The following is a 12,243-nucleotide window of genomic DNA, read 5'->3' on the forward strand; positions in this document are numbered from 1 at the left end:
TGAGAGGAATGGTCTGTCAATAACCTAGTATTGTGGTGTAACACCAGGAAAAAAGAAAAGTTTGTTCTTGGAAACTGAGTATCAGCTGACATCTTGTGACGTCTCGATCAATACAGAGTTGTTTTGCTTTCTTGGCACATTGTTCTATGCACTTTGGAATGGTCAGACTTGTTCATATGTCCCCAATTAAGGCAACAAGATCAGAAGTCTCAATCTAAAGGTTTAATAAATAAGTTTAGTGTGTATATAATGGATATATCAGATTTATAATTGAACTGTTATATAGGACCCTACAGACAGATAATATTTTTTTTTTGTCATTTCCTTCAGAATAAAATTTAATATAATTTAAAATGTTATTAAGTCCTCTCCAAACATAACATAATCATATGATCTTTGGCTCAGTAAGGCTTTGAGTAAATGAAGTACTGCATTACTATATGCATGCTTAGTCACAACAGCAAAATAATGTCAGGAAAAGTGTAACATTCTTAACTTTCAGACAACATGTTTTTCAAAGTATATAATTGTGTGGTTTCAAAGTTGGCTTGTCTGAATGACGCAGGTTTGACTACAGTAGAAATAATATGTGAGACTGCATACCAAATGCATTAGACATAAATGTAATCCAGAATTTACAGTTCTGTATCTTCTATTAAAGCTTTTATACAGATGTCTTTTAGCTCTATTTGCTGTGAAAGCATGGCTATACAGCTGTATCTCTCATGGCAAACAAGGCTGCTCTTCAGTATTCTGTATTGTCACTGAAGCCCTAACTAATTCTAATACCTCACATCCAGGGTGAGTAATTTTCTCTCTGTGGCTTTAAGGCTTAATTTTTGTTCTGTGTTTTCCTTCAGGCTCTTGTGAGGACAAAGATAAACCTCTGAGCTGCTCTGTCGTTGAGACTTTGAGGTGTACCTTGACAGCTTACCAGAACAAGCTGGAAGATACGTCTAATGAGGTAGCACTTGCAATGTTTGGCTCTATATGTATTGCATTTGGCCTGCAGCAGAACATACACTTTGCTTGTAAAAGCAGAAGAGTGGGAATGTTGAGTAGACAGCTTCAAGTATGCCTGAAGAAAAAATCTCTGTCGCTACTATTTCTCTAAGCTTGGCCTACAGTAAAGTTTCACATTTGTGGGGACAGGGAGAACAGTTTTTTGTCTTTCTAGTTTAATTTGCTTTTCTAGTTCAGTCTTTTGGGGCTATTTTCAAAAATCATTTAGGATAACAAGCCATTCATATATAGAATATTAGTTAAAAGATAATGATCTAAGAGGGCAGCTGCATATACTGCAGTGTTCCTAAATACACAATGGTTGAGCCTCATTAGTCACTGCTATCAGGCATGTGAATGATCATGCTCCCCTGTACTTCTAAAACTGGTATAATTTTCTGAAGAGAGTGTTTCCATGGATTCTCTTTGGGAGCTTTTTGGCTATAATTTCAATTAAAATGTTAGAATACCGTCTTTACGTTATCTAAGAAAATAATGGGAGTATTTCAATTTTGGGAAACTTTCCCTTGAAAAAAAATCAGTTGTTTTCCATGCAGTCCTTTTATATCACTGACTGAGAAGTTACAGTTTTGCGTTTATTTTCTTGTGTGTTTTGCTAGTCTGACTAAATTACTCCTCTTGGGTGTGAATGTTGTATTAATTTGTGGCTTTAAAAGCTGTAGAAAGAAGTTAACTGTACCATTAAAACTTTTTGTACAAACTTGTGATTAGTCTTTGAATAAAACTGGCAAATACAGAAAGGCAAGGTATGATGAGATTGTAAGGTGCCAGCACTCTTATTTAATTTCTAGGTTTTGTCTATTGTTTTGACAAATGCATAGTCTAGCTAGTCACTCAACAGGTTAAAAAAATTAAAAATTAAAAATAAAAAAAGAAAACTATATTAGCTTTGCCCTCTTTAGTGAGAAAAAAAGGTCTCCCATAAGACCTTTGAGTTTGTTCAAGGGGCACAAGAATAAGTGACCATGGTAACAATTACACTTTTTAAACAGCAAGCACTGTTAAGTCTCTCCCAGCGAGATAAGAGAACTGATGTGTATAGTCATTATGAAACTCTTCTGAGACCCAAGTCTGGAAGCTGCAGAGTAACTAGGAACATATTACCCACAGCGAATTGTTATTTGGGAGGAGGAGCATCACGTGATAGGCAGCACAGTTGAAAAGTCGACTCAGCAGGCTTTGGCTTAGTGATGTGCTTTGTTGTGAAACTGTGCCAGAGACAGCAGTGGGGAGACCAAGGGGGTGGCTTCTAAGAAAGCAAAGAGAGTGTTCTGACAGAAAGAAGAATGAACTGTCAAGGAAAATAAATCGCAAGCAGAGCAGGACCAACAGATGACCTGCCACAAGACTTCCCAGTAGGACTGTGTGTGACTGACCCTGAAGTTGTCATATGGAGCCAGAGATCACTGAGCGCCTTCGTGGTGCACAGAAAGGGCAGTGCTCTGTCCTTCTTGATTACCCCCACCCCCACAGAGAATGCTGCTTTTGGCTTTTTATGTGTGAGATATGTTTAATAATAAAACTTTAATAATACAATAATGCACAAGGGGACTATGAAGGGCACTGTGCAATAAAACTAGGTTGTTTTAATACACAATAAGGAAGGGTTTTAGTAGCAACACAACAGTAAGCAAATTTTAGTGGTTTCCTTTATAAAAAGATTTTCAACAAGATCCCACATATTGATGAATTTATTAATGTATGTGTACACCTGTATGTATATGTGAAATACGCTGGTAAACTTGTCATGTATCACCTTTAACTTACTGTGTTAAACATTTGATTAAAAGATCTGGTTAGTTTGTGTAGTCACACAAGCTAACAAACTAGAAAGGTGTAGAAGTGTTTTGGGTTTTGTAGATAACTAGCTTCTGACTTTCTGTATAGTGCAGATACCAGAACATGTTTGGATAGAGGGAAAAGATTAGTAAACCAATAAAAAGACTGGAAATATTCCAGTAGCATTCTTTAATTTACTGTAATTATTTCTAAGGGTTCTGCCAAGTCTCCTGACATCAAAATATAAAAATAAACATTTTAAATGTGATTCATAAATTTTGTACATTAGGTATTCTGTTTCTGAGTTGCTCCTTAAATGTCAGGCGCTAGCAGCATCATCATAAAAACAGAGATACACATTATTTTGTTATGTTGTCACTGTTTTTGAAAGTGGAAAGTGAAGCTAGTACACGTGGTAGTACCTCAGTACATATTAAGCAATCTCTGAGACTGCTTTTGCTTTTAACCCTAAAAGTCACTGTGCCTCTGTGGTACATTGATGCTTTTTACAGTATGTGAGTACTATCCAGTGCTCTGTAAAGAATCAAGCTTGTAGCTGGACAATTTCTGCAAATGGCCACTGACTTGAAAACTTGTTTTCTCAAACCACTCCCCAGAACATTATCTGAATTTACTACACTTTCAAGTGCATTTCAGAATCTGTTTTTTTGTCAGATATTTTGAGAGTTAATAGGATAGGTAAGAATGGACTCAGTTTGGGATTCTGCCACTACTCTTTATTTTAAATCATTATGAAAGGTTATTTAGTGTTTTGTAATGGCATGTTATTTAGATTGTATGGAGTACAAAAGCTCTTCAAGGAATTGAAATAAATTTTGTTTTTTTACTTTCATACACGAAATTCTTCCTTTATATTATATTGAATAGATCATTGCACCCTTTCTGTAAAAGCCTGTTTGACCTTCATATTTTTTACAGCTTGAGAAAATGAAGGCTTTGTGTAAAAAGATGACAAAAGAACTTGAGGTATCTGAGGAGAAAATGTGTGCTTTAGGACAAGACCTGAAGGTAGGTTTAGTGAACTTAGCATAAAATTTGAACATTTTGCAAAAGGTATCTTTCTGGATTAAAAGTATCTTTTTTCTTATCAGAGTAAGTCCTTATATCATTGTAGTCTGTTGAGCAAGCTAGTTTACCTGACAAGTTTGTGTGAAACCATGCTGCTTTATCCTGGTTATCACTATAAAGCACATAATTTCAATGATTGCCCTTCTGAAATAATTAAAATACCTTGATAAATTTGCAGGTATTGTTTTATATTGAAACCATTATCAGTAATCTTTTTTGTTTAACTGTTTTTCTCAAAAAAAGGGAAAGAGAATTTAATTACCTCTATGCATATGAAGGTATATTTTTTTAACAATGTCAATTCTTTAGTTAATCGTTTTGTTTATTTTTGCCAGAAAGGTCGATGCATATGATGCAGCAAGTTGTCTTTAACATCTGTAAAGAGTGCAGCCTAAAATTTCTTGGAGTAAAAGTTACCTGAGATAAAAACACTTGAGAGCTCTTTCCTTTCGTTTTGGAACTTTTTTTTTTTTTTTTTTTCTGTTTTTGGCTGACACCTCTTTTGTAATGTCCTTTCTGGTTAAATCAATAGCCAAGGGAGTGAGCAAATCCTGAGGTTGTGTTTTAACTTAATCTCCCAACTAGCAGTGTATTGTATTACTGCCAAAATAGAATGTCTGTAAACACAGCGTTTTTCAGATTCTTCTTCTGAGGATATGCTGCTTTATGTTTTATGCTATGCTTTTCTGTAACATTCATTGAATCTTCACATTAATGGATACTTGCACATGATGTGTTGTCACCTGTTATGAACTTTCTTTACTAATTTATGTTCAGAAGATTTTGGAATTCTACTTCTGTTACAGCACCTTTTTAAGTCACCTAAAATTTTTGCAACCTTTGCAAGAGATACTTGTATTCTTCATGCACAAACTGAGCTTGCTGCACACACAGGGTACTGGTTTTTATGCAATATGCCATTTTTCAATCTCTCTAAATTTTTGGTAATAATATTGTATAGATGATCAAAATCTAGATCAGGTCTGAAAGCATTTCTATTAGAAATTAAAATTACTTTAATATTTTAATGTTGCTATTTAGAAGAATAAAGCTTGTCATTTTCTGATTAATTTGGTGGTATCTTTTGTATGATTTTATGGTCTATGAAGGTGTGATTTTATGAAAAATAAACAATGCTTTCAGTTTGACCTTTTGCAACTTTAGCAGTGCTGGAAATCCAGGGTAACTGCACCATATTTTGGCTCAGAGGGGATAGTGTATTAAGTTCTATATTTACCTGGTGAGATTTTGGTGTTTGTTACATAATGGTATTTATGACCAGTTCTGATTACTTATTTCCCATGGTCAACCTCCAAAGAGAGTCCTCACTTTTTTTTATCTTGCATGTAGAGAATACAATGCACAACAGCATCTGTGCTGCTTGCAGGGATCAGGGATTCACTTAAGAAAATAATGTATCTTTTCAATAGGTCTGAGAGCTTTGCACTCTGCAGAGGATAAGTTGCATTCCTGTGTTCTGCATGTCATTTGTGGGGGTAGAGGGGACTGTGAAGTTTACTGTCTCATGGAGCCTTTACCTGTCAGAGATGGATTTCCAATCTGTCTAGTTGCAAGCTGTTCAAGAGGCCTATTGTCAATTTTGAAACTCTGTTCTTGAAAGATAAAGTCCACCCAGCCTGGATTCTTGTGAATACATGTGGTTATATGACTGTTTCTTTCCTCAGGTGATGAACACTTGAATAAGGTAGCATTTTATAGAGTAAAATTTATACCAGCTTTTCTGTTAAATTCCTCTGTTTTACAGGAAGTTCAGGATACCATGGCTGATACCAAGAAAGAGTTAAACTATCTGCACACTAAGTGTGCAGACAGAGAGACTTTAATAGAAACTTTAAAAATGGAACTACAGGATGTACAGCAATGCTGGGAGAAAGAGCAAGTACGTGCCACAGAATCTGAAAATGAAATCCAGAAGCTTACCAGGGCTTACCAGAAGGATATGGAGGTATTACTAGAGACAAGATGACTGTCAAAGAGTCTTTATTTAATCTCAGCTTTATACATTTACATACATCAGATGGTTACTCTTAGTTTTAACAGATTTATCCCTAAAATATGATTTTAAGATACGTATTTTGAAATATGTATTTAATATCTACAGGATTTCAGGACATATTGGTTCTCCTTTCTTCTGTATCAGAACTAATAGCTTAATCATTCCTGTATTTTAAATTTTTGAAAAAGAGACTTTATTTAAAAAGCTATGCCTGACGAACAATTCTTTTTCTTTCTTTCTTTCTTTTCTTTCTTTCTTTCTTTCTTTCTTTCTTTCTTTCTTTCTTTCTTTCTTTCTTTCTTTCTTTCTTTCTTTCTTTCTTTCTTTCTTTCTTTCTTTCTTTCTTTCTTTCTTATTAAAAGTTAGCAGAAATGTTTTACAATTGAAACATGTAGTATTGTCATTATCATGTGTTAATTACTGATCCACATGTAAATTGATAGATAGCAAATATGGAATTGAGGTAGTTTTGCATGCATGCCACAAAACCTAGAAATGCTTACCTTTATCTATTAGCTAATTGTAGTGTGCTATATGCGGGAATGGGTCCTACAATGTCTTATTTCAGAACTATTATCTTTCTCCTTATATGTATTAGCAGATGTTAATTTTGTTGCTTTTTCCGCCCAATAAAGTGGTTCTATACTAGCAAGGGCAAGGATATACTTGTAGTTGTTGTGCATATTGAGCTCATTACTTCCACAAATTTGGACATGGATGCCAACTGAGTAAAAAGGAAACATTCTTTCCACCTCTTTTACAGTCTGGTATTTAAATAGGGTCCACATGAAGCAGCTGGAATTGTTACACACATCAGATAATGATTAAAGTGGAGGAAACTAGAAGTCTGGCTATATTGTAAAGTCAGCATGTCTACAACCCTGTGGTTGCATTCAACATGTGTGAATTGATTTGGGGTCTTGGAATCCTGTTTCTCATGCCAAATGGATAATTATCGTCCTAGTTTTATCACAGCTCAAACATCAAATGTAATGATGGTGGCACACTGGATTTTCCTTGGGGAATTTGTAGATCTGTTAGAAACAAAGTTAAACCAAACTGAACTACAATTTATTTTAATTGCCTAAAGCACCATGAGATAATTGTGAGAAAATACACCTAAGTGTAATGGAAAGAGCTCAAAACAATCCTACTTTCCAGTCTTGGCCATCCATAATTTCTTAATGGAAAATTTCGACCAAGGCCCCTGGAAAATAATGGGAACCTTTGCAATAGTTTACAGACTTTGTCCTTGTGACTTTTGAGGTACAACTTGCTATTGTTGTCTTAATCAAAGTTGCTAAGTTGCATATATGTACTGAAAGCACTAAGGATGGAATTCCTATAGCATTATATTGTTGCTAAAGTTTATTTATAACTTGCATCAATTTATTATATTACTGACTAAAATCAGTGTAAATGAATGAGGCATGGCTTGTGGAATTTAACTCATGAAGCTATAAGCCTATTTTGTCTGGCCATTGAGTCTCATATATAATCCATACAAAAACAATTTAAAAAAGACTTCAGATTGATAGTTGTATAAATAGTGTCTTGTGCTGCCAAGCCAATCAGAGAATTTTCTGCATGCTCTGCAGTTGTTATAAGTGGATACAATTAGAGTATAACTGAAAGTTTTACCATAAATAAATGAATTGCATATACTAATAGCATGGAATTTTTTATCTGTATCAGATAGTCATTGTGATAACAGCAGGACTGTTCTGTATTTATATAAACTATTCATATCTTACGTCTGAATAGACACACTTTGTAAAAACTGTTTTCTTACAGTCACTTCAATATGTATGACTGCAAATATTGGCAATTGTGGTATTTTGAAAAAGGTTTGTGAATGAGCTATGTGGGCTTTTTTTCACTTGCATGTAGTTTGTATTACTGCCCATGTGATGCACGTCTTTCAATTCTAACACTGTTCAGATACATAATTCTCCTTTTGTTTCAGGAGAAACTAACCTTCCTTCATAGCTTATACCAGCATTTGATAGCAGGCTGTGTGCTCATAAAACAACCAGAAGGCATCCTAGATAGATTCTCTTGGCCTGAGCTTTGTGTAGTCTTGCAGGAGAATGTTGATGCCCTGATCTCAGACCTCAACAGGGCTAATGAGAAGGTAAGTGTCCTTAGGCACCAGCTACCTCTATTTAATTCAGTGACATTTGTCCACGTTGCAGTATCATTAAAAAGGACTGACATTCATCTTATTTCAAAAAGAATTTGGACGTTAATAATTCAATACCATTAATTATGGCTTGTCTACAACTCAGTTTGATGCCATTGCTGTGGGCATGTAAATGTGACTGAAGTCTGTATGAAGTCTCTAAGCTCCACTTTCAGTGCAGGACATGCTGATAGTACTAGCCAATATTAGCCACAGGGACCTAATTAAAAGAAAATAAATTAATCTTACTGATGAAGCAATTCAAAGAACTTATCATTTACACTAATAAAGCAAGTCTTTATTTTACCATAAAACTGAAACAAAATGCCCTTACTCAAGGAGTATTGTCTTTAAATTATATGTTTATTATTCAGAGTTTATTATTTCATTTGAAAGAATGACAGTGTATTTTTTCATTTAATTGTAACTCATGGATTATAGAATTATATTCAGTAACACAAATAGAAAATACCAGTTTTTATAAAATATTTCAGTATTTGCTATAGGGAGGAGCTGTACTTTTCAGGGTGCAAGTAAGCTTATGTGGCCTTTCTCTCCATAAATCCTTGCATTTTTAGGAAATAAAAGATTTCCTTTTAAATAAATTAAACTGACTCCACAGACTAACATATGACAGTCTTTAGAATTTCAGTTCATTTTCTGGCTCCATTGATCAGGTCAGTCCTAAGACTGTACTAGTCCTAAGACTAGTACAGCAACTCCAGAACTTGTCTGTGCTGACATTTTTAAAAGACATAGTAGGGGAAAATCTTATTTTGACATTTTTCATCTTCAGGAGTGACCGCTCTTCTGGTCTGAGTAAGATGCAGGGCTGGTTACAGTGAATTGTTTTAACTGTGCCCATCAATTAATAAATACCCCAGCAGTCACTTGGACCTACCCCCTTACCAAAGGGATAGGATAAAATCTGGATTATGAACATTTGATATACTTTTGAATTTTACTTTTGAAGTAAATAAGAAAAGGGAGTGGAAGAGAAGGGAGTGAACATTATTGGCAGTGTTTGAGGATATTGTGTCATATTGTTTCTTGCTTTTTAATTTAGTATGGTTACTGATATTGACTGTGAGGACTCTAGGACTTCTTTCATATACATACCAGCTTTTCAGGGATTTTGAACAGTATGTCACTCGTGTTGTAACTGCTTTCTTGGGAGGAAAAATTTTCCTCTTGCATTTCTGTGTGATGCATTTGAAAAGTAGCTTGCTGATACTGTCTAGTAATTAATTGTAGGTGTGTGTATTTCATGATTATTCTTACCTTGATTCATTCCTCCATTTAGTTTGCGTGGGAGCTCCTAAGTTATCCGCAGAGTGAATCCATTTGTACTCATTGAAAACAACTTCTATGTGCTAAAATGTCCTGAAATTCTTTTAATGCTTAATAGTATTTGGAATGTGTTGGTTTTCCACTAAAACAAAAATTATATTAAAGACTGTTTTTGTTATATATTATTTACAATTCTTGCAAAGTTCTAAGGGACTGGTGTACTCAGATTGGTACTTTACCATCACAGGATTTAATGCTCTTGTTTACAAAAAGCCAAAACATAGGAGATGTGTCCAGTTCAGGTTTTCAACAAAGAAAGCAACCAACATCTGCAATATGGTACAGCAATGGCAAAACTGAATCCAATTTTTTGGTCATTTTGTTGCACAACTCAAGTAAATAATCGGTCATGAAAGGCTTTTACTTAGTTTTAATGAAAATATTGAAGAAATTACAGTTTAGATTTTATGCCGTCTGTAGTTAAACTGATATGCGCAATAACTTAAAAAGGTGCTTAGAGAAGTAAAATAATTTCTTTTAAATGCTTGTTACACAGATATCTCACCTGGAATATATTTGTAAAAACAAGTCCAATACTATGAAGGAGCTTCAGGAGAGCCAGGAAGATGCTTTTAACAAAATGGCTGAACAAATGAAAGCGCAGGCAAGCTGTTGGCAGAATGAAAAAAAGTATCTGGAACAGCAGTACTCAGGTCTCCTTGGGGAAGTTCATGCAAGGGCACAGGTATGGTGCTATGAACTTCTGATTTTTTTTTTCCTTGTAAATATTTAATGGATTATTTCCATAGTTTGAACCCCTAACCAGTTTAAGGTTGTTTAAAATTAAAAAAACCTGCAAACTCCATGCTAGTATTGACTTCATTTATAATAAGAAATAAATGTCTTTGTTAAAACATTCTAGGAGTGAATTGCCTAATTTGGCTTTTTGGGGGTTTTTTTGAGAATGTTAAGGCTATAAGATTGAATTTTCTTGATTTAAGAATTATATAGGGCAGCAGTGATTTTTTTCAGTGTCATGCTTTGCAAAGATTGTGTAGAGATACAGTAAAATGGTCTCATCTGGGGATAAATTTAGATACATACATTCTGACCCTAAAAACCAATTAGCAGTGGTAGATTTCAACAGTATTAGAGGATGCTGTTACACAGATGAATCAGTGAGCACTGGGTCAAAAGTGTGAAACTATTGGTACTGATTGTTAGACAAGTTATTTGCAATTTCAAATGCTCACTATTATTCTACAACTACCATTCACCATCTTTTCAATCACATTTATTTACATGTGTTTCAATAAGTGTTGTGAAATTGAGGAAATAAGGTATGCCTTGTTACTTGTGACTGCCACTTGTGACTTACTTTATCTGAAGAATGCTATGTTTGACTCAGATTTTAGTCTTGGAAGTCTTTGTGTGCTGAAAAATACATTTATGAAGCATTCTATTTACAGAGCAAGTCATGGTGAGTTCTTAGGACTGAGTTATACTTTTTTAGATTTTTTTGCTTGATATTTACATTTCACATTGGATATTGACAAGGCTACAAACATCACTATGAGTGGAGTAAGTGGCATCCAGATTTATATTTAATTTCCCCAACATCGCGTAGTTTCAGCTTATGGCTTTCATTTGCCAACAGAAAGAATGGTAGAATAAGGAAGCTTAATTTTAATTTTAAAAATTGCATTTCCTTCTTAAAGAAAAAGTGGAGTTACACAATTTAGATTTCTTCCTCCTATGCATGATGGGTCATGTCTTTAAAAACTCCTTTGTTTTGTGAAAAATAGGTGCTCTGCAGTACTGCATCATTCTTTGGGATGGTGCTAAATCTCCCAGTCTCTGCAGCTGGATTGTATAGATAGCATGTAAAGCATGTACTGAAAATGTGTCTCCATTTGTGGCATGCACTTAGGCATGTGTTTTGGAAAAAACTTCTTTTGTCAGCTTCCTGTACAGGACTAGTGAATCACTAAAAGGGGAATATTTTCCCTTAGAAAACATCTGGGCATGTTTTCTAACACAGGTTATGTAATGTTGGAGTGCAAGCTGGTAGTTTTGTAATCTAGGTTGTGCAATGTCTGTATACGCTTAGATGATTCAACAATCTCTTTTCCTTCTTGTGTTCCAGTTTGTCTTCCTTACCATTCAGCGTCAAACTCTCAAGAAGACAGTCTAATTTCTTCTGATTTCTAATTTGTGACTGACTTTCAATTTGCAAATACGAAATTAAGCCTTTCATTTCCTGGCACCCGTAGGGCCCATAAACGTCTATTGATAGGGCTGTTCTAGTCCTGATTGCCCATTTTTCCTGGCTTAACTGTATTTTACCTTTTGCATTTTGAGCCAGGTAGTCATATTTGTCTCCAAGATCAGTGCTTTGTTTGATCAGAGGTGTACAGATAGACTAATATCATAGCCTGATTTCCAAAGAAAACAAGGGAAAATGTGCCACAAGTTACAGAATGTCTTCAAAGGATCTTTAAGATTTGCCGACTTCCAGTGATTACATAAAGATGCAGAATGCAATATTTAAATTTAATTATTTTAGCAAGCTTTATTCATTAAATTTTATAGGAAACATATAATCAGTACAAGTGGAATAAAATTTGCCAGTATTTCATTGTACAGCTGGGGGTCTCCTCACTCTAGGACACTTATTCTAGCGCTACAAGGAAACTGTAGCAATTTGCTACATTTTTCATCCAAAGATCTGAGGTTAATTGCAAGCACTTTGGTGAAATAACCCCTTGTAGGGTTTACTTCCATTCTGAAAACGGAAGATGAGTGATTTTTGCTGTCCTGCACCAAACTAATGGTACATCATAGGATGCTTCCTTTTATTTCT

General features: G+C 34.7%; 1 protein-coding gene across 1 annotated transcript in view; it reads left to right on the plus strand.

Annotated features, from left to right (window-relative positions):
- Positions 1 to 12,243, plus strand: part of CCDC171 (coiled-coil domain containing 171) — a 155,472-nt gene that overhangs the window by 53,396 nt on the left and 89,833 nt on the right. Inside the window, exons 12-16 of the mRNA XM_036402800.1 lie at positions 861 to 964; positions 3,742 to 3,831; positions 5,657 to 5,857; positions 7,875 to 8,042; positions 9,937 to 10,125. Of these exons, the coding sequence (XP_036258693.1) occupies positions 861 to 964; positions 3,742 to 3,831; positions 5,657 to 5,857; positions 7,875 to 8,042; positions 9,937 to 10,125 (752 nt within the window). The remainder of the gene's footprint in view (positions 1 to 860; positions 965 to 3,741; positions 3,832 to 5,656; positions 5,858 to 7,874; positions 8,043 to 9,936; positions 10,126 to 12,243) is intronic.

This window comes from Molothrus ater, chromosome Z (genome assembly GCF_012460135.2).
Source record: "Molothrus ater isolate BHLD 08-10-18 breed brown headed cowbird chromosome Z, BPBGC_Mater_1.1, whole genome shotgun sequence".
NCBI lineage: Eukaryota > Metazoa > Chordata > Aves > Passeriformes > Icteridae > Molothrus > Molothrus ater.